An 18533-nucleotide genomic window follows, 5' to 3' on the forward strand; every position below is an offset into this window, starting at 1 on the left:
AGAATAAGCATCATTAGGCTCTGGTGCTTTAGTGGTTCTGAATCCCCGTGCTTTCCAACACCGGCTACCATGGCCTGTTTCTAATGTGGGGTTTTCTTTCCCCTAAGAGAAATATGTATAGGGCAACAAAGGCTTCTGAGCCGAAGATGGCAGTCTTGTGACTTCTCCCTGTGTTTGGCATCTCAAAGGTGGTTACACGTTTATGCCACTCCAGATTTGAAAATGCTGCGAGGTGTGTGACTTTCTGGCATAAAATAGGAGGGGGATTAAGCATGTTTGTTCTAAAGTTCATGTGCTTTCGGGAAGAGTACCTATGGAACTTGAGGATCTGGAAACCTATTGACTAAGAATTATCCAAGCAGAAGACCTCCTAACAAAATCTTCCATGTACTTCAGAGACATGTGTGCCCCAAAGTAAATGCCAGATAACTATTAGATAAAACTCCCTGCCTCCTGCCAATACTTTTCTCCCTCTTTTGTTCCAAAGAGGGGGAAAAAAAAAGACAATATTTTTCCAAACTTTTGTTTATAAAATTTAACCCACCCTCACTTCAAAGTTGTATAGTGCACTAATGATGACTTATAAAAGAAAAGGACTGCCGGAGATATGAAACTTCCAGAAAAAGTTTAGGAAATGATCAAAAAAGGTTAGAATAGCAAACAAATTAGCGAATCTGAACACCATCAGAGGAAACCATTACCTTTGTAGATTGTGCTTCGCTTTTCTTCAAATAGGCATGCGGATTTCAAATGGGAACGATGGTGATCATAATTCAGTAGGGCACACTAAAAACTTCACAAGAACCGCCCCCCCCAACACACACATGCAATGCAACACTCAGCCATTAATACAGAGAATCATTACTGTGAGAAGTCAAGAATCTTACCTTCCCAGAGGTATGCAGAGAGATCTGCGGTGTGTGGAAGAAAACAATAGTAAGCTACTCATTGTCTTTTAACATCTTCATTCATTTATATGTAATGAGTAATATAAAGTTGATGCATGATAAAAATATATTTTCCTGGAATGTGAAATCTTACCGAAATGGAGAATCTTTTTTCCTCTTTTCTTTGAATGCACTCATGCTTGGCTTCTTGGAATGGGAGGCTCCAAGATCACAGTCCTCAAACTCTTCCCAGCTATCTCCAGACTTGAACACAGTCTGACCCCAACGTCTCCGAGCACTTTTATGACCCAGTGTGCCATTTGGCTTCTGTGGTGAAAAATCAGTCATCATCATCTGTAATCATTTGCTGAATGCCTTTTACGCACAAGCTATTCTATTTGCCACTAAGAGTACCCATTCTCAAGGAGCCTTTCATATAGTTAAGAAGATACATATATATATACATTGAAAAGTATTAACAAAAAACAGGTAGCACATGCTAAAAATATGAAGGGAGTTCAGAGGGAGGAGAGATCTCTGGATTTGGGTTGGGGTGAGACTCGAAAACTTAGGATCAGAATTGACTCCTCATGATCTATAATTCGGAAAACTGTCATGTGTGACTGTGTCTCTTTGGGCAAGTGACTTAACTTCTCAAAGCCTTGGCTTCCTCCTCCTTAAATGGCGATATGCAGTATTTCTCTAATTAGTGTTTTTTTTTTTTAAGATTTTATTTATTTATTTGACAGAGATAGAGACAGCCAGAGAGAGAGGGAACACAGCAGGGGAGTGGGAGAGGAAGAAACAGGCTCATAGCGGAGGAGCCCGATGTGGGACTCGATCCCAGTACGCCGGGATCACGCCCTGAGCCGAAGGCAGACGCTTTAACGACTGTGATACCCAGGCGCCCCTCTAATTAGTGTTTCTGAATGCAATAGTAAAATACCTTGAAAGTCCTTAGGATAGGGCCTAACACATAACAAGTTATTAAAGTTAGGTGGTATGGTTGTTATTACTATTATCGTTGTACCAGAGTTTGGAAGAGAACATACAGGAGTACAACTTTTTTTTTTTTAAAGGTTTTATTTATTTATTTGACAGAGATAGAGACAGCCAGCGAGAGAGGGAACACAGGCAGGGGGAATGGGAGAGGAAGAAGCAGGCTCATAGCAGAGGAGCCTGATGTGGGGCTTGATCCCATAACGCTGGGATCACGCCCTGAGCTGAAGGCAGACGCTTAACTGCTGTGCCACCCAGGCGCCCCAGGAGTACAACTTTTTAATAGAAAAGGGCCAGGGGCACCTGGGTAGCTCAGTCAGTGAACGTCCGATTCTTGATCTCAGTTCAGGTCTTGATTTCAGGGTCGTGAGCTCAAGCCCCATGTTCGGCTCCATACTGGGCATGGAGCCTACTTTAAAAAAAGAGAAAAAAAAGGGAAAAAAAAAAGGAAAAAAAAAAAAAAGAAAAGTGCCAGAGTATTTCCCAGGAAGAAAGTGTAGACCTAGCTTATCAAAGTAGATGGTTGGTGCTGGAAATAGTAGAGGACAGGGTTGCAAAGACAGGCTGATGAAAGAGTTTGAAGGCCTCCTGTGTCTGTCTAACGAGTTGCAGTTCTCCTGTGGGCAGTGAAGAACACTGAATGTCTTTGAGCTAAAAAGTGGTGAGATAAAGGCAACATTCTAGAAGGCCAGGCTCTTCAGATAGGAAGCCTCTGCAGTTATACTGGAATGCTCACAAAAGAATACATTTGCTCTTAACAAGGAATAAAAGGCCTGGGCTTTGCCTCTCCCTGAACAGGTCAGAGGAGAGTGTGGTACACACAGCTAGGTGCCCACATAGTAGCCATTCTTCCCGTCTTCCTTACTAATAGATTTGGTTCAGTGCAGCAATATGCCTACTTAAAATACCTGAATTCCCAGCCTCCTTCAGCTATATGTAGCCATGTGACATGATCTAGCTAATGAGTTGTCAGTGTAAGTCTACTGGAGGGACTTCCAGGAGAGCTATTTTTGACTCCCCTGGCATGCCAGTGGCTTTCACTCTTCCCTCTTCTAGAATGCAGAAGCAACCCCAAAGGAGTGGCAGCTAGGAGTGGCCACAGGAATAAGCATGGCAGAACAGGGAGACAGAAGCAGTCTGGTTCCTTCTACAGTCTGCACCAGCCCTGGTTTGGCCCACTACCTGACTTCTTGTTATGTGAGAAAATAACCCGTTATTGTTTGAGCCTCAGTGGTCAGGTTTCCATCATAAGTCACAGAATGTAATCCTAATGCATACAGACAAGGAAGGGCAGGGATGACTTTAAAAGCTTCAGCCTGATTGTTTCAGGATGGTGGCTCTGTTAATAAAAATAAGGAATGAGGAAGACCACCTGACCTGGACCAGACAGTGGTTTTATTCAAATTTATCTGGGGCAGTTTTGGGGCACATAAACTGAAAAATCCAAAAGGTAACTGAAAATCAGGGAATTTGGAAGCAAGGTCAGCGAATACAGCTATGTTTGGGGCAAGAAGATGTTTAAAGAATAGATATGCTATTGCTTGGAGCCCGTGATGCCTTAGTGACGGCTGAGGACAGAAAAGGTGTTTGCCAACCTGTATTATACTATTGTTTTCTTTGCCGGGAAATTAACTCTAGACTAAGGAGAATAAAACAATCTAAGATCCCAGATAAGTAGAGCTAATCAAAGGTCATATTTAGCTGAGTTTGAGCCTCTTACTTCAGTTGAGTTGTTTTGCAGGGTGCTGGTGCTGTATGCGGCCGAGCAACGACAGTTATACCAAGTTGTCCTGTGTGTCTGAGAAGACTGGGAAGGGGCAAATATAAATAATGTTTATGAAGTAGAAGGTGGATTTTTGCAAACTCCACTTTAATACGTTTGGTATAGGATGAGGGCCAAGATTCTAAAATCAGTTATTTAAGGCAAAGTTTTTGAGCACTGAGGGAAAGATGTGGGTAGATCATATAGGCCACTATTTTTTATAAAAAGCAAACAATGAATACATGTAGTCTTTGTGGCCTTCAACAAAGTCGGTGACAGAGTCTTTGATGCTATCAGTGAAGTGACAAAGGACAACAAAGGTGGGTCAGTACTATTACAGACTCAATGTTTATTTCCCCCCAAATTTATACGTTGAAATTTGTACATCCCCCCCCTCAAATTTATCGCCCAAGTCTAATGTGATGCTATTTGGACAAGTGGCCTTTGGGAGGTAACTAGAGTTTGGATGAGGTCATGAGGATGAGACCCTCATGATGGGATTAGTGCCCTCATGAAAGAGACTCCAGAGAGCTTGCTTTTTCTCTCTGCCATGTGAGGGCAAAGCAAGAAGGCACTTTCTACAAACCAGGAAGAAGGCCCTCACTAGGAATCAAATTGGCTAATACTCTGATCTTGGACTTCCCAGCACCTAGAAAATAAATTTCTGGCTAAAAGCCACCCAGTCTATGGTATTTTGTTATAGCGGCCCAAGCAGACGAAGTACATTGTTCAGTAGTCTGACCAAGAGTACTCTCGGTGGATCGGTGGCGTTCTACAAGAGGGTCCTGGTGGCCTGCTCAAGGGCTCACTGCCATTCTGTTCATCATGAAGGTGCGGGAGGAAAAAAGCAAATGAACAGCTAAAGCAATGCATAGTTAGTGACATGCTAGGCAAAAACGGTTAAACTGACCAGATAATAATACTTAAGAAATTGGAGAGGTAAAACTAAGGTCTTGCAATTTTTTGAATCCCAGAGATCAAATACACAAGAAAGAAGTAAAGAATACGTGATTTAGCAAAAGCACTTGTGAAAAACAGACTTAGGAATTTTAGTTGACAGAATGTTCAATCCCATCTCTGGAACCTATTAGCTACCTAAAAATTTAGGGCTAGGATATGAGGGTACTTTAACCTAGTGAATGCATACAAGTACATGGCACTTAGTAGATATTCAATAAATATTCATTTCTTTTCTTTTCTTCTCAGTATGAGTCAACATTTGATGTGCCTTCCAAGAAAAAAACAAAAAACCAAACAACAAAAATGTAATCTTTGGTGGCATGAGTGCACATATGGTTCTGGAATGTTGGAGGTGATTCACGTGGTTTATACTCCCTTCCCGTGGTTTGCCTCTGGTTCTGGCAGCCTCATTCTAAATGGAAAGCAGGATGGTGAGGGGACTCAAAGGCTCCTTCCTACACAGGAACCAGGGATCTCTCAGGCATTGGTGAATGATGTCATGTGTGGAGTGGGAGGGAACCAGGGATGTTTCTCCTAGAGAAAAGGGCAGGTGATATAGGGGCTATTTTAAAATATCTGAATGGCTGCTTTTCTCGAAGAGTGATTCACTTTTATTAAAAGCTACAGAAGGGGCACCTGGGTGGCTCAGTCAGTTAAGCGGCTGCCTTTGGCTCAGGTCATGATCTCAGGGTCCTGGGATCGAATCCCGCATCAGGCTCTGCTTCTCCCTCATGCTTGCATGCTCTCTCTCTCTCAAATAAATAAATAAATAAAATCTTTAAAAAAAAAAAAAAAGCTACAGAAAACCAGATTTTAATTCAGTATAAGCAAGAACTTCCGAATAGTCAGAAATGTCCCAAAGAGGGGGCGCCTGGGTGGTGCAGTTGGTTAAGTGTCCAACTCTTGGTGTCGGCTCGGGTAGTGATCTCAAGGTTGTGGAATTGAGCCCGGTGTTGGGCTCCACACTCAGCATGGAGTCTGCTTGAGATTCTCTCTCCCACTGCCCCTCCTGCTCATGTGCTTTCTTTCTCCCTCTAAAATAAATAAATCTTATAAAAAAATAAAGAAAAGAAATGCCCCTAGATGATGTAGACTCCTAGATGTAGTATGGACAATTAATTCATTTGTTCAACAAATAAACTGAGAATTCAACCATGTGCCAGGCACCATTCTGGGTTCAGGGCCCGTACTGATAAACAAACAGACAAACATCCCTGATCTCACGGAGCCTACATTCTATAGGAAGAGTGAGATAATACACAATACACGTAAGAACCAAGTAATTAATAGTATGGTAGAATAGGATTAGTGCTATTGGGAGCAGGGCTGGCTTATATAAGCACGGCAGGAATAGATAAGGAATTAGACAGTATTCGTTGAGATCTCTCGGTCCTTAAAATGCCCACAATGCAAATGCGTTTGGGAGTACACATCTTGAGGAGAGAGCTATTCTGGCCCCTGATGAGCTCCCTGAACCTAACAAAAGAAATAGGAAGAGAAAGTCTTAGACTATGCCTGATACTTAAAAAACCCATTCTGTTCATGTTCTTTAGTATTTAAAAAATAGTATAAAATTACTGTTAAAATCCTTACGATTTAGGATCAGCTCTCGAGTCCCAGATTCTATTAAATTCTTTGAGTTCTTTCACATCTAAATAACTGTTAAAGTCTGTAGCATCCAAACTTTATTACATTCATCTTGGCTGTTTTTCTTTTTATAAACCATATTCGAATTTTAGGTTATCTCTTGCTAAACTCCTGCCAGAGGAAGCAGGGACTTTAACATAAATAATCTTTTATAGCTTCCCCCACATTTTTAGGAATGCCTAGAAAATAAAATCCTAACTGAGCCGAACTGTCGCATCTGAAGTGTTGTTTATGGGCTACTTACAGTTGGCAGGTTTCTGACGATACTTGGAAACAGGGTTTGTGGCTGTTTCTGTTGATTCGGCTGCTTTGGCGCTGGCTGGACACTCACATTCTGTGGCGGCTGGATGGACTGCAGTGGCTGGTGGCTGTTTTTCGGCGGGGGCTGTCTGACACTCTGATCATTTATGTCCGGCAGAGGCTTCGATTCCAGATCACCTATAGATGGCTTTGATTCTAGTGGTTGCACCTGCTTATTTAAAGATTGTTTCGATTCCAGATGATGTGAGGAAGGGCCTAATACTTGACCAACTTGAAAATACGGGTGTTTCAATGCCTACAAAAGCATGGAAATAAGAAGTGGAAAAGGTTACACCTAAATTTATTGTGCATGAACGACTGACTGGCAGTGGGCTCGGCATACAGCACTAGCCTAGATGAACTTCAAAGACTTAGAAAGCATTCAGTTTTCCCCTTATGTGGTACCTTCAAGAAGATAACCAGGAAATAATGATTTAGGAAATAAATTTCATTTAAAAAATAAGGTACAACATAGTAGGAAGAATGTAAAACTCACATGTAATGTCCAGGCAAAGCAACTTTGTTGTATTTAAAGATTCTACATGAAAACAAAATCTAGCTTATAACATTGGCTAAATTTGATGTGATCAATTCAGACTAAAATGCTAGATACTGATCATGGTTTAGAATCCATCCAGTAGGAAATGAGTTAAGAAAACTTTCTGTGTAGTTCATTTTAAATGATTAACTAGAATATTATATAAAATTCAGGGCTACTCTTAGCCTAAGGATAGCTACATACCTACTAGCAATAAAAAAATTCTAAGAAAGGAGATTATAAATGCATATGTGTTAGAGCTAATTATAGCAATATGCCAGCAAAGAGAAGATATTTATGGGAAGACAATATAAAAATAATAAAAAATGATCACTGTTTGGGTTGTAACTAGATCAGTCAGTTGCTGCTGCTGCGTGGAGGTGGTGGGGTTGAGGGGAGGGCCCCTGATGACCGTCTGGTGACACAGTCTACAGTAGTGGTTCTCCACTAGGAGCAGTTAGTCCCCTCTGGAGACATTTTTTTTTATAGTCACAACTTGGGGGTGGGAGGTGCCACTGGCATCTAGGCATGCTGCCAGGGATGCTGCTGAACAGCCTACAATAACAGGATGGCCCTCACAACAAAGACTCATCTGATCCAACTGTCACGAGTGCTAAGGTTGATGAAAATTGGTCTAGAGAATGTCTGAAGCTTTCTGTGCGGCTCAGCTGTGGCTCCTGATCCCTTTACCAGTCATCATATGCCTGGATTAAGGAGGAAAGTTCCCAGTTCTGCAGTTTGTGTTTGTGTGTCTGAGGAGGTAGGAAAGTGTTTGTATTCTGCGATGTCCCCTACCACAACCGACGCATGTGTTAATTACACGGACATTGCTAAGTGGAGCTCTGCAATATAGGCGATTTAAATACATCAGTACCTGACGCACAGAAAGCACTCAATTTCTTAATTAAGTCCTATTAATTAGTATGTCAATACGCCTAAATTAAAAATGTACTGTATTTTGGAGCTAGAACATTTATAAATGTGATTTGCAATTTCAAAACTTCATCTGTAACAATTTTTCCTCTTTAAGATATCAGCTACCATCCTTCAAGAAGAGGTGAGTCTTTAAGAAAGAATTTGTTTTTTCCTGTTTCTTTGGGAAATATTTGATCATTGCATAGAATAAGGATGTATGGAAAGTTCTCAAGAAGAAATTAAAATAATCCCCAATGCCAACACCAGGAAAAAACTGTTGCTCACATTTTGATGTTTTGCTTTTTTGTACTTCTTTCTAGTCATATAAAATATATATATATATATATATTTAAAATAAAATCATATTGTATGTATAATATTCTAGCCTACTTTTAAACTTAGCATTTGGGCTTAAGGATTCTCCAAAATGGTTACTTTATTTTACAAATTCCATTTTTAATGGGGGCAAAGTAGTCTATATTAAGGATATATATACTTCAAATGTTCCCTTAGGAACACTTAGGTCTATACCTCCAATGGGCAGTTTTTAATTAGCTTTGAACATCTGTGGGCATAAATCTTTATCCAGCTTTCGGATTGTTTTCAACGTTCTTGATATACTGCATTGCAAAAATATTTCCCATTACTTAGAGAAATAGCCTTTCAGCTGTTTTTTGTTGCTTTGTTGTTGTTTTTGCATTTTACCATAATGAACAATGGCTGCACATTAAAAAAATATTTTTTGGTAATTTTTATTTCTTTTTCTGATTTTTTAAAAATGTCTTATGCCCACTTATCTTTTTTTAGGTAAGAGTTAAAGACCTTTATTATATTCTTATTACAAAAGTTATTAAGTATTTAGAAACATTAGAAAACACCGTCTCATTTGTTAAAAAGAATTCTTGCTGTTTGTCTTCCAACCTTAAGATTTTTATAAGGGAAAAAAATTTAATTTTTATGTGATCAAATCTGAGTTTTNNNNCCCTACAGAGAACAACTGATGGTTACCAGAGGGGAGGTGGGTAGGGGTGTGGGGGAAATAGGCAATGGGGCGTGAGGAGTGCACTTATCATGATGAAAAAAAAATCCAAGTTTTCCCTTTGTGGTTTCTTCTGCTACTTTTATACTCATCTGTTTCTTAGCTTGAGATTAAATACTCACCTATACTTTCTTTAGTTCTTGATAGTTTAGTTTGTCCTTATTATTTAAACTTTCTGTGATTTACTTGAAAAGTATGATAAGAAATAACCTAAATTTACATTTTTCCTGAGAATTAACTAATTGTGCCAGTGACAGTCCCCCTCCCCCCAATTTGTGATGCCATGTTTACCCACTGCTGACTTACATCTTCTGCAAGTCGGGCTCTCTGTCGGTTCTTATGCTAGTCCCTTCACTGTTGTAATCCTCTCACTTTACAGATTATTTTAATATTTGATTGGGCAAGCTGTTTGCCCCTACCACTGTCCTCCAATTACTTAGTCTTGTTCAAACCTGTCTTGCCTATTCTTTCCCATTTGTTCTTCCACTTCACTTTCAGAAAAATTTCTCAAGTTAAATTTTTAAAAAGCCAAATATTTTTTGGTGCTTTTAATGCTGAATTTATATTTAAATAACAATAAGAATACAAGAAAGCTTATTATCATTTTTTCCATCTAAGCCCTTTGCAAAGACAGCCATGGCATTTTGAAGACTGAGACTTGAGTATCTGTAGATGTCTAAGGGCTGGTCACGAAGGAGCTGAGCGAGGGTGCCACCTGCTGGCCTCTTGTGGGAGCTGGAGAGTGAACAATACTGCAGTCCTACGGAGGCGTGATACCTTTGCGTAGAGTGAACAAGACCCCACCTCTAAATCACAGGAGAGCATAGAAAGTCTCCTATGTTGCACAACTAAAGAGATAACCTTTTAGTACCAGTGACAAGTTTCTTCCTAATTAGCCATCACATGCCTGAATTTTTATCATTACAGAAATTAATTCCTTTCAGCCTCAACCTCATTGGAACCACAAGACACAGAAAACCATTGGAGCAGCTGTTTTCTCAATTCTCCCAGGGATGTTATAGGCCTAGAAATGAGTTTATTATATATTGGATGCCCACGCTTTCAGGCTTAGTTACAGGCTGGTAAAACGCTGGTTGAGAACAGACTTGCTTTAAATGAAAAAATTCCTGGTATTGTAAAATCTCAAAAGCAAACAAACAAACAAACAAACAAAAAAAAAAAACCGAAAAAAACAAAAACCCACTGTACCAGGGGGATTCATCTTACCTGACTTGCTGTTGGTCGCTTCTTTGGATCCCAGTTCAACATTTCAGTCATAAGCTGAATAGCTTCATTACTGGCATTGGGAATAAGAGTTTTTAAATTTATAGGGACACACTGGGGAAAACGGAAGTTCATAGAGGATGCAAGCTGGTACCCTTCTGGCCAGTCACTCTGTTTCAGGAATATATAAGTGGGTGGGACAGGAGAGCAAAAAGAAAATGGTTTTTAGTCATCAATTTGAAAACATAGGTACAATATAAAAATCACTGGTGGTGAAAATTTTAGTGTTGATTCATATAAACAGAGAATGAAATACCAGACCACATCTACAACTCAGTGCTATAAATAGTATAGAAAGAATATTGAACTGAGAGTTAGGGGAAAATGAGAAAGCACTTTTATGAATTTCAAAATATTAAACTCTTGTGCAGTTATCGGATCTTGATGATGATACCCCAGGTGACTTTGATTAAATAAGCACGAGTGGTATACAAAGCAGCTGGTTATTACAAAGACCCTCATTCTGTTAGACATTGCAGCCAGTGCTGAAAACTGCATGTAGCTAGGAAATAACAAATTACGTTAAAGCTTTCATAACTATTTTAACTACAAGGCACATACTAATATAATTAGGATGTAATTACACGTACTTATTAAGTACGTATCAGAAAGTAAGGTCTGGCCAGTAGTTAATTAAGAAGCACTCAGCTCAAGAAATCAAATATCCATGGCAGACGTATATAAAAGGAAACAAGAAAAGGTTAAGAGGAAATGGTCCAGGATATCTGGGATTCAAGAGCTGATGCCAATAAACGTTCATAGAGCATAGTGGGAAAGAGAATATAAGCAAAGATGGCTATGAGGTCATCAGCTGGTCATCAACCCAAAGTTAAATATACAGAATTCTAAATATAATGTTCCCTATAAGTTCTTAAAGGCAAGAACCCTTTTTTCTCCAGTCTTGTGGGGATTCTGGCTTCTCATCCCACTCAATTAAAAAAAAAAAAAAGATGAGAAAAATAACCTTTAAAGCATAAGCCTATTTGAAAATGAAAATATCAGAGAGCTAGGTAAAAGTTATAAATAATCAAAAGTTATAACAACTTCAGGACAAGAGTACTCACTTTTTTGGGAGTCCCTAAAACTTGGCAAATTTTAAAGATTTCATCGACCTCACTTGTCCCTGGGAAAAGTGGTCTTAATGTATATAGTTCAGCCATTATGCTCCCAACAGCCCACACATCAATGGGAGAGCTATAAACTGAAGATCTTAATAAAACTTCAGGGGCACGATACCTATGAAAATAGAAAACAAAACAAAACAGGCCGTTTTGGTTGGAGTTGGAAAGATGGAGAGGGGGTGGGCTTCGGTCATGCATTTCAATCAAGGAACCAGTATTAAGTGCCTTCTATGTGTCCGGCATTTGTACAGCATACTGGGGCTCAGTCGGACATAACACATTTTCCCTGACCACACATGGTGGAACTCGAGGCACATATACATGAAATGTCCAAGTGGCCTAAGTTAGGAACTCAAATGGATAAATATGGAAATTAAGTACTATAAGACAGGGTTGGGGGAGCTCTGAACGGCAGCAGAGATATTCTGAAGGAGAAGAGTTGTATAATTTTACAAAGCATTATATCCATGATATATTTATATGAAGGATAGAAAACAAAATTAACAAAGATTATCCCTAAGTAGTGGGGTTTTCTTCTTCTTTTTACTTATCAGATTGAAAGTGCTGATTCCTTCAGTGGACTCAGTTCCTCCAACTGACGATATCTTTAAGGGAGAAAAATACCCTATTTATGAGAGCAAAGGTACCTGGAAAGTAGTCTCAATTCTAACTTTTTTTTCACATTGAAATGTGTAGATTTATCAGCCCAAATATTTCATAGTACTGTCTTTTTGCTTCTGAGTACCTTTCTTTGACAGGTTTATTGAGATATAATTCGAATAACATACAACTCATCCATTTAAAAGTGTATGACTCAGCGGCTTTAAGTATATTCATGGAGTGTGTAATCCATTATCCCAGTCAATTTTGAACATTTTCATTGCCCCAAAAAGAAACATCACACCTCTCCAATATCCCTGTATCCCCAGCGCTAGTCTGCTTTCTGTCTGTAGAGATTTGCCAATTGTGTGTACTTCATACCAGTGGAACTATATTCTATCCAGTCCTCGTGGACTGGCTTCTTTCACTTAACATGTCTACAGGTTTAAACAAGTTGTAGCACCTCTCAGTACTTCATTCTTTTTACTGCCAAATAATATTCCATTATATGGCACACTTTAGTTATCCATTCATCAGTGGATGGGCATTTGGGTTGTTTCCAGTTTTTGGCTATTTTAAGTAATGCTGTTCTGAACATTCATATACAAGTTTTTGTGTGGATGTGTGCTTTCCTTTCTCTGGGGTGTATATACCAAGGTGTGGAATTGCGGGATCCCATGGTAACTGTATGTTTAACCAACTGAGGAACTGTTGACTCTTCTGTGCCATTTTACATTCACCCCAGCAATGTATGATGAATCCAGTTTCTCCATGTCCTTGCCAATACTTGTTACTATGTTTTGATTTTTTATGAGATAAAATTAATAGTTGTGAATGTCTTGCCAAGTTTAGATGTTGAAAACAAGTCTTCTCAATTTCATTTATAGCATCTAAATTTACCCAGTTGAAAATAGATACTCAACCAAAACTGGAAATGTGCTTCTTTCCCCCTAAAACTCCCCAGTATTTCCCATCTCAGTTAGTCTGGACACCATCCTTCTAGTTGCTCAAGAAACAAAACAAGACAAAAATCCCCATAGAATCTTTGCCTCCTTTATCTTATACCCCACATCTGGTTCATCAGGAAATCATGGCTGCTCTACTTTAAAAATACCACCTCCATGGCCGCCAGATCAAGTCACTGTCATTTCCTGCCAGAATTATTTAACAGCCTGCTACCTGGTCTCCCTACTTCTTCCCTTGCTCTTCTAAAATCTATTTTTAACATAGCAGTGAGAGTGATACTTTTAAGACCTGGCGGATCACATCGCACCTCTTCTCAACATCCTCCAGGGGCTCCCCAGTTCACTCAGATTAACAAGCCACCAGTCCTTACGATGACCTGTAAGGATGACCTGTAAGGACCGATGCGCTCTGGCCACTCCATAAACTCTCCAGCCCCATTTCCTACTACAGCCCTCCTGCTTCATCCTGCTCTCTGCAGAATTCACACATGGCTTTCCTGTCTCAAGACCTCTACACTCAGCATTTTCTCTGCCTGAAAGCTCCTTCTTGCCTTGGCATCTCCTTCTCAGCAAGACCCTCTATTTAAAATATCAGCATGCCCTTTTCCTCCCCTAATCCCCCTAGTTTCTGTCCCTTTCCATATTTTATTTTTCTCCATAATAATGTATCACCACCTGATATATAAATATTCTTGTTTTTATTGGAATGTAATACACATGCAGAAAAATGCACATATCATATGAGGACAGCTTGAAAAGTTGTCATAAACAGAATATAACCATTGACCCAGCACCAAGATCAAGAAACTGGGTGTTATCAGCATCCCAGGAGGCCCCTCTCTTGCACTCTTGCAGTCACTAGTCAAGTAACTGCTACCCTGACTTCTAACAGCAGAGATTCGTTTTCTCTATTTTTGTACTTTGTAGAAATGGAATCATACCATATGTACTTTTTTTCTGTTTGGCCTCTTGCTCTCAGCATTATATCTGTGAGACTTGGTCGTATTGTTGTGTGTAGTTGTAGACCTTTGTTCTCATTGCTGTAAAGCCTCCCACTGGGTGAATATATTATGCGGCATGTAATGGACATTTGGGTAGTTTGCAGTTTGGGACTATTACATGTCTTTCGATGAACACGTGTATGTCTTTCTGTTGGTAACTCATGATGTTTTTAACTTGCTTATCTGTATACAGGATGTTATGTTTCGTTCACTTCTGTGTTCCCCATGCCTGAAATAGTATCTAGTACATAGCAGGTTTCCATAAATGTTTGTTGAATGAATGAACAAATGAATGAAATACCCTTTCCTTCAGAATAATCATGACCCAATCCTTCTGTCTCCACCGAACGCAAAATTCAGTTCTATATTTTGTTTTAAATACTCAATATGGAACCTCCAGAAAGCTATATAATGATCCACTGTAGTAAAACTTCAACATAGACCTACGTCTACCTCTACGGAGTTGCATAACAGTACTCACCATCTGGTAGACACATAATCAGTATATGGTGGCTGTGATCTTAATTCTCTTGCAAGTCCAAAATCAGCAATTTTCACAAGTTCTGGACCCATACAAAGCAAGTTTTCTGGTTTCATATCCCTATGAAAAAAACCTTGGTAATATAGAGAGGAAAAACAATAATTGATCATTATGTTTATACACATTTGACTTCTCAACAAAATATAACCAAGCCTTTCTGTCGTAATTAGGAATGTGAACTTAGGGGTAAAACATATTTACTGTCCAACAAATGATGGAGGTGGGGACCCTGCTTTCAAAATAATTTGGTGAGAAAGTTCACACAGTATATGAGGTCATTAAATATACCTATTTAACACATATTTCTGTTTGTGAATTCAGTAAGTTCAAGCACTGGGCTAGATACTGCCACGTTATGATTATCTCCATTAATTTACACAACAGCTTTAAGAAGGCATTATGGTCACTATTGTGTAGTAAATGAGGAGGTAGAGGCCCAGAGAGAAGGAGCCTAATTAAAGCCTGAGCAAAGCTGCATAATCAGGCTTATGTCACTTATTTGAAAAGTCCGTTAAACAAAAATGGAACTCCACACATTTTACCCAATTCTTTAATGTACAATTATTTTATTTAACAGCCCAGTTCTCCCCTGGTAGCTGCTTTATTGAAAAACCCAATAATTATTATGGTTACTTACCAATTCAGTATGTAACGTAAGTGGTTACTGAAGCTGAAAGGCAGGTCAGTGAATATGAGGCAGAAAAGCCAGCAAGAAGAAGAACATGAAAGCCCTCCTCGTACATTTCTTTCTTTTTTTTTTTTTTTAATGATTTTTTATTATATTATGTTAGTCACCATACAGTACATCCCCGGTTTCCGATGTAAGGCTCGATGATTCATTAGTTGTGTATAACACCCAGTGCACCATGCAATACGTGCCCTCCTTACTACCCATCACCGGTCTATCCCATTCCCCCACCCCCCTCCCCTCTGAAGTCCTCAGTTTGTTTCTCATAGTCCATAGTCTCTCATGTTTCATTCCCCCTTCTGATTACCCCCCCTTTCTTTATCCCTTTCTTCCCCTACTGATCATCCTAGTTCTTATGTTCCATAGATGAGAGAAATCATATGATAGTTGTCTTTCTCTGCTTGACTTATTTCACTTAGCATTATCTCCTCCAGTGCCGTCCATGTTGCAGCAAATGTTGAGAATTCGTTCTTTCTGATAGCTGAGTAATATTCCATTGTATATATGGACCACAACTTCTTAATCCAGTCATCTGTTGAAGGGCATCTCGGCTCCTTCCACGATTTAGCTATTGTGGACATTGCTGCTATGAACATTGGGGTGCATATGGCCCTTCTCTTCACTACGTCTGTATCTTTGGAGTAAATACCCAGTAGTGCAATGGCTGGATCATAGGGTAGCTCAATTTTTAACTTTTTAAGGGACCTCCACACTGTTTTCCAGAGTGGCTGTACCAACTTGCATTCCCACCAACAATGTAGGAGGGATCCCCTTTCTCCACATCCTCTCCAACAATTGTTGTTTCTTGCCTTGTCTATTTTTGCCATTCTAACTGGCGTAAGGTGGTATCTCAGTGTGGTTTTGATTTGAATTTCCTTGATGGCTAATGATTTTGAACATTTTTTCATGTGTCTGTTAGCCATTTGTATGTCTTCATTGGAAAAGTGTCTGTTCATATCTTCTGCCCATTTTTTGATTTGTTTATTTGTTTCTCGTGTATTGAGTTTGAGAAGTTCTTTGTAGATCTTGGATACCAGTCCTTTATCTGTAGTGTCATTTGCAAATACCTCCTCGTACATTTCTAAGGGGGTTCTAAGGCTCACTGGCTGTACACAGATGGCCTGTCTTCTAATGACCTTGCGAGGTGGGAGAATCCAAAGGGGCCTGGTCATCTGTTGTGGGTGATCATCGTGGGGGTTTTCACATAGCTGTAGCCTAAACTTTTTAAGCCAAATTTTAAACCTAAGCTTTTTGATTCCTTCTAAGTCGGTGTGGGCTCTACGTTTGTGAATCTACAATAGTTTTGTACTCAGTTTATTGGGAACTTCATACTCAAACTTGTTGAGATCCATTTCACGAACTTTCAAGGGAGATAGATACACTGCACTTTTGTAACATGAAGACAGGAACAGGAGAACACGTGGTGGTGAGTAAAGTGACATAATCCATAAAACTGTACAGAATGAAACCAACTGCATATTTGTACAGTTGAGGTTTTCCCCATTCTCACTAATATAAATATATCGGTAACTTGGTCCTATCTTAACTAAAATATTAGTTTTGTTTTTTTGACAGGTACTATTTCAAAAGTATTTACTCAAAACATTACATCTAAGATCTTATCCACTATAGCAAGAATAATGTAGCATTTGTAAAAATGTCTATTGTTCTTGGAGTCTGGTGTCCCAAATCACCGTGTCGTCAGCTGTATAACCAACTGTACATTATTCGTATTATTTAGTTGTAGCAGCAATTTTTAACCCCCAAGCTAACTTCTTCCTTCAACCACTTATGCTCTGAAGTTGCTGGTAGTTCATATATACCCAAGGAATCAAAACCAGTTTTATTACTAGCCTAAAAAACATCAATAAATCACAAAGCTGTTTCCAAAAATCAAATAATGCATAATGCTTTTGAATTTTCCACACCACACTTGTTTCTACTGGCATAAATTAACTCAGGCAAATATCACGAGTTACCATGCTGGCCAGTGTTTAAACATGGGTTGAAGATTGGAAATCCATTATGAACATTTAAAATAACTTATATCCTTTGTTTCCATGTAATTAATAAATGACTTTTATCAATGGATTATAGTACGTTATCATAGGCTTTAGACTTTTTATTTTTAACTAACTTCTTCCTTCTTTTTATTTTTTTTTAGTTTAAATTCAATTAGCCAACCTATAGTATATCATTAGTTTCAGGGGTAGAGTTCAATAATTTATCAGTTGTGTGTAACACCCAGTGCTCATCACATCTTGTGCCCTCCTTAATTAGGCTTTAGACTTTTAAAGGACAAAAAAGTGGGATTCAGGAATGTTCTGACAATGCTTATATGGAATAAACGATAAATAGCATTTTTAGAAAATAGATTAATTCCTGTAACAGTTAGAGGTAAAAGGAGACAATATGAAATATGGGATGAAACATGAAAGGACGCTAACGGCGCGGATTCTCGAATGCCTGTGTTCCTAATGCAGCAGTGGTCTGACACACTCTTCCAGTTTAGTATCTCCGCATTTTGGGATTCTGAACAAATGTTTGCCAAACATTTTCATAATAATCACGTTAACTTGTTGGACAAATTATTTTGGTTTGATAGATACATAAAAAACTATAAATAAAGATCACATAAATAAGAAATTCATAAAAAGAGGAATAAGCACTTTCTTTAATTTCACTCAAAGAGTAGAAACAACTAAATGTAAATACTAAGAAAACTATAAAATACCACACTTAAATTCTTTAAATGTGAATAAGTGGTCAGGTGATCAAAGCATTCCAGTCTTTTCCAAAAGAAGGGCATTTTTGTCTGTTTTGTTTTCATTTCCATGGTAAAATCGGGGAATGAGGTTGTAGGATGGGTGTATAATAACTGGGAGTAAAGACTGATGATCGAAGTGTTAACAAATTCTGCTATAGAGAAAGATAGTTATAGATTACAGAAATTCTGTGCTGTATAGCATTATAGAAATTCTAAGTTTTTAAAATAAAAATGTCAGTGTGTGCAGCCCCATATTCCAAATTTATAGTTATTCAATATAACATTATTTAACCGCTTATAATATAATTCCTGTGCATGACCTTAACAGTAATCTAAAGACGTGGGGAAAGGAAATTTAAACCTACCATGTTTATGGATAAATGCCAGCCCCTGCAATATTTGATACATAATATTTCTGATGACCGACTCAGGGAACAGCTTGTTTCTGTGGAGACAGGAACAGATAAACAGTCATGTAGTTCTGTTAACCAACCAACCAAAACAAGAGGGCAGATATTC

General features: G+C 38.8%; 1 protein-coding gene across 1 annotated transcript in view; it reads right to left on the reverse strand.

Annotated features, from left to right (window-relative positions):
* Window positions 1-18533, reverse strand: part of MAK (male germ cell associated kinase) — a 54842-nt gene that overhangs the window by 19968 nt on the left and 16341 nt on the right. The window contains exons 4-9 of the mRNA XM_008692816.2: window positions 18380-18459; window positions 14500-14632; window positions 11396-11567; window positions 10275-10442; window positions 6500-6811; window positions 1042-1214 (exon numbers count right to left, since the gene is read on the reverse strand). Coding sequence (XP_008691038.1) covers window positions 1042-1214; window positions 6500-6811; window positions 10275-10442; window positions 11396-11567; window positions 14500-14632; window positions 18380-18459 — 1038 coding nt within the window. The remainder of the gene's footprint in view (window positions 1-1041; window positions 1215-6499; window positions 6812-10274; window positions 10443-11395; window positions 11568-14499; window positions 14633-18379; window positions 18460-18533) is intronic.

The sequence above is a fragment of the Ursus maritimus genome, unplaced genomic scaffold, assembly GCF_017311325.1.
Source record: "Ursus maritimus isolate PB19 unplaced genomic scaffold, ASM1731132v1 scaffold_30, whole genome shotgun sequence".
In the NCBI taxonomy this organism is placed as follows: Eukaryota; Metazoa; Chordata; class Mammalia; order Carnivora; family Ursidae; genus Ursus; species Ursus maritimus.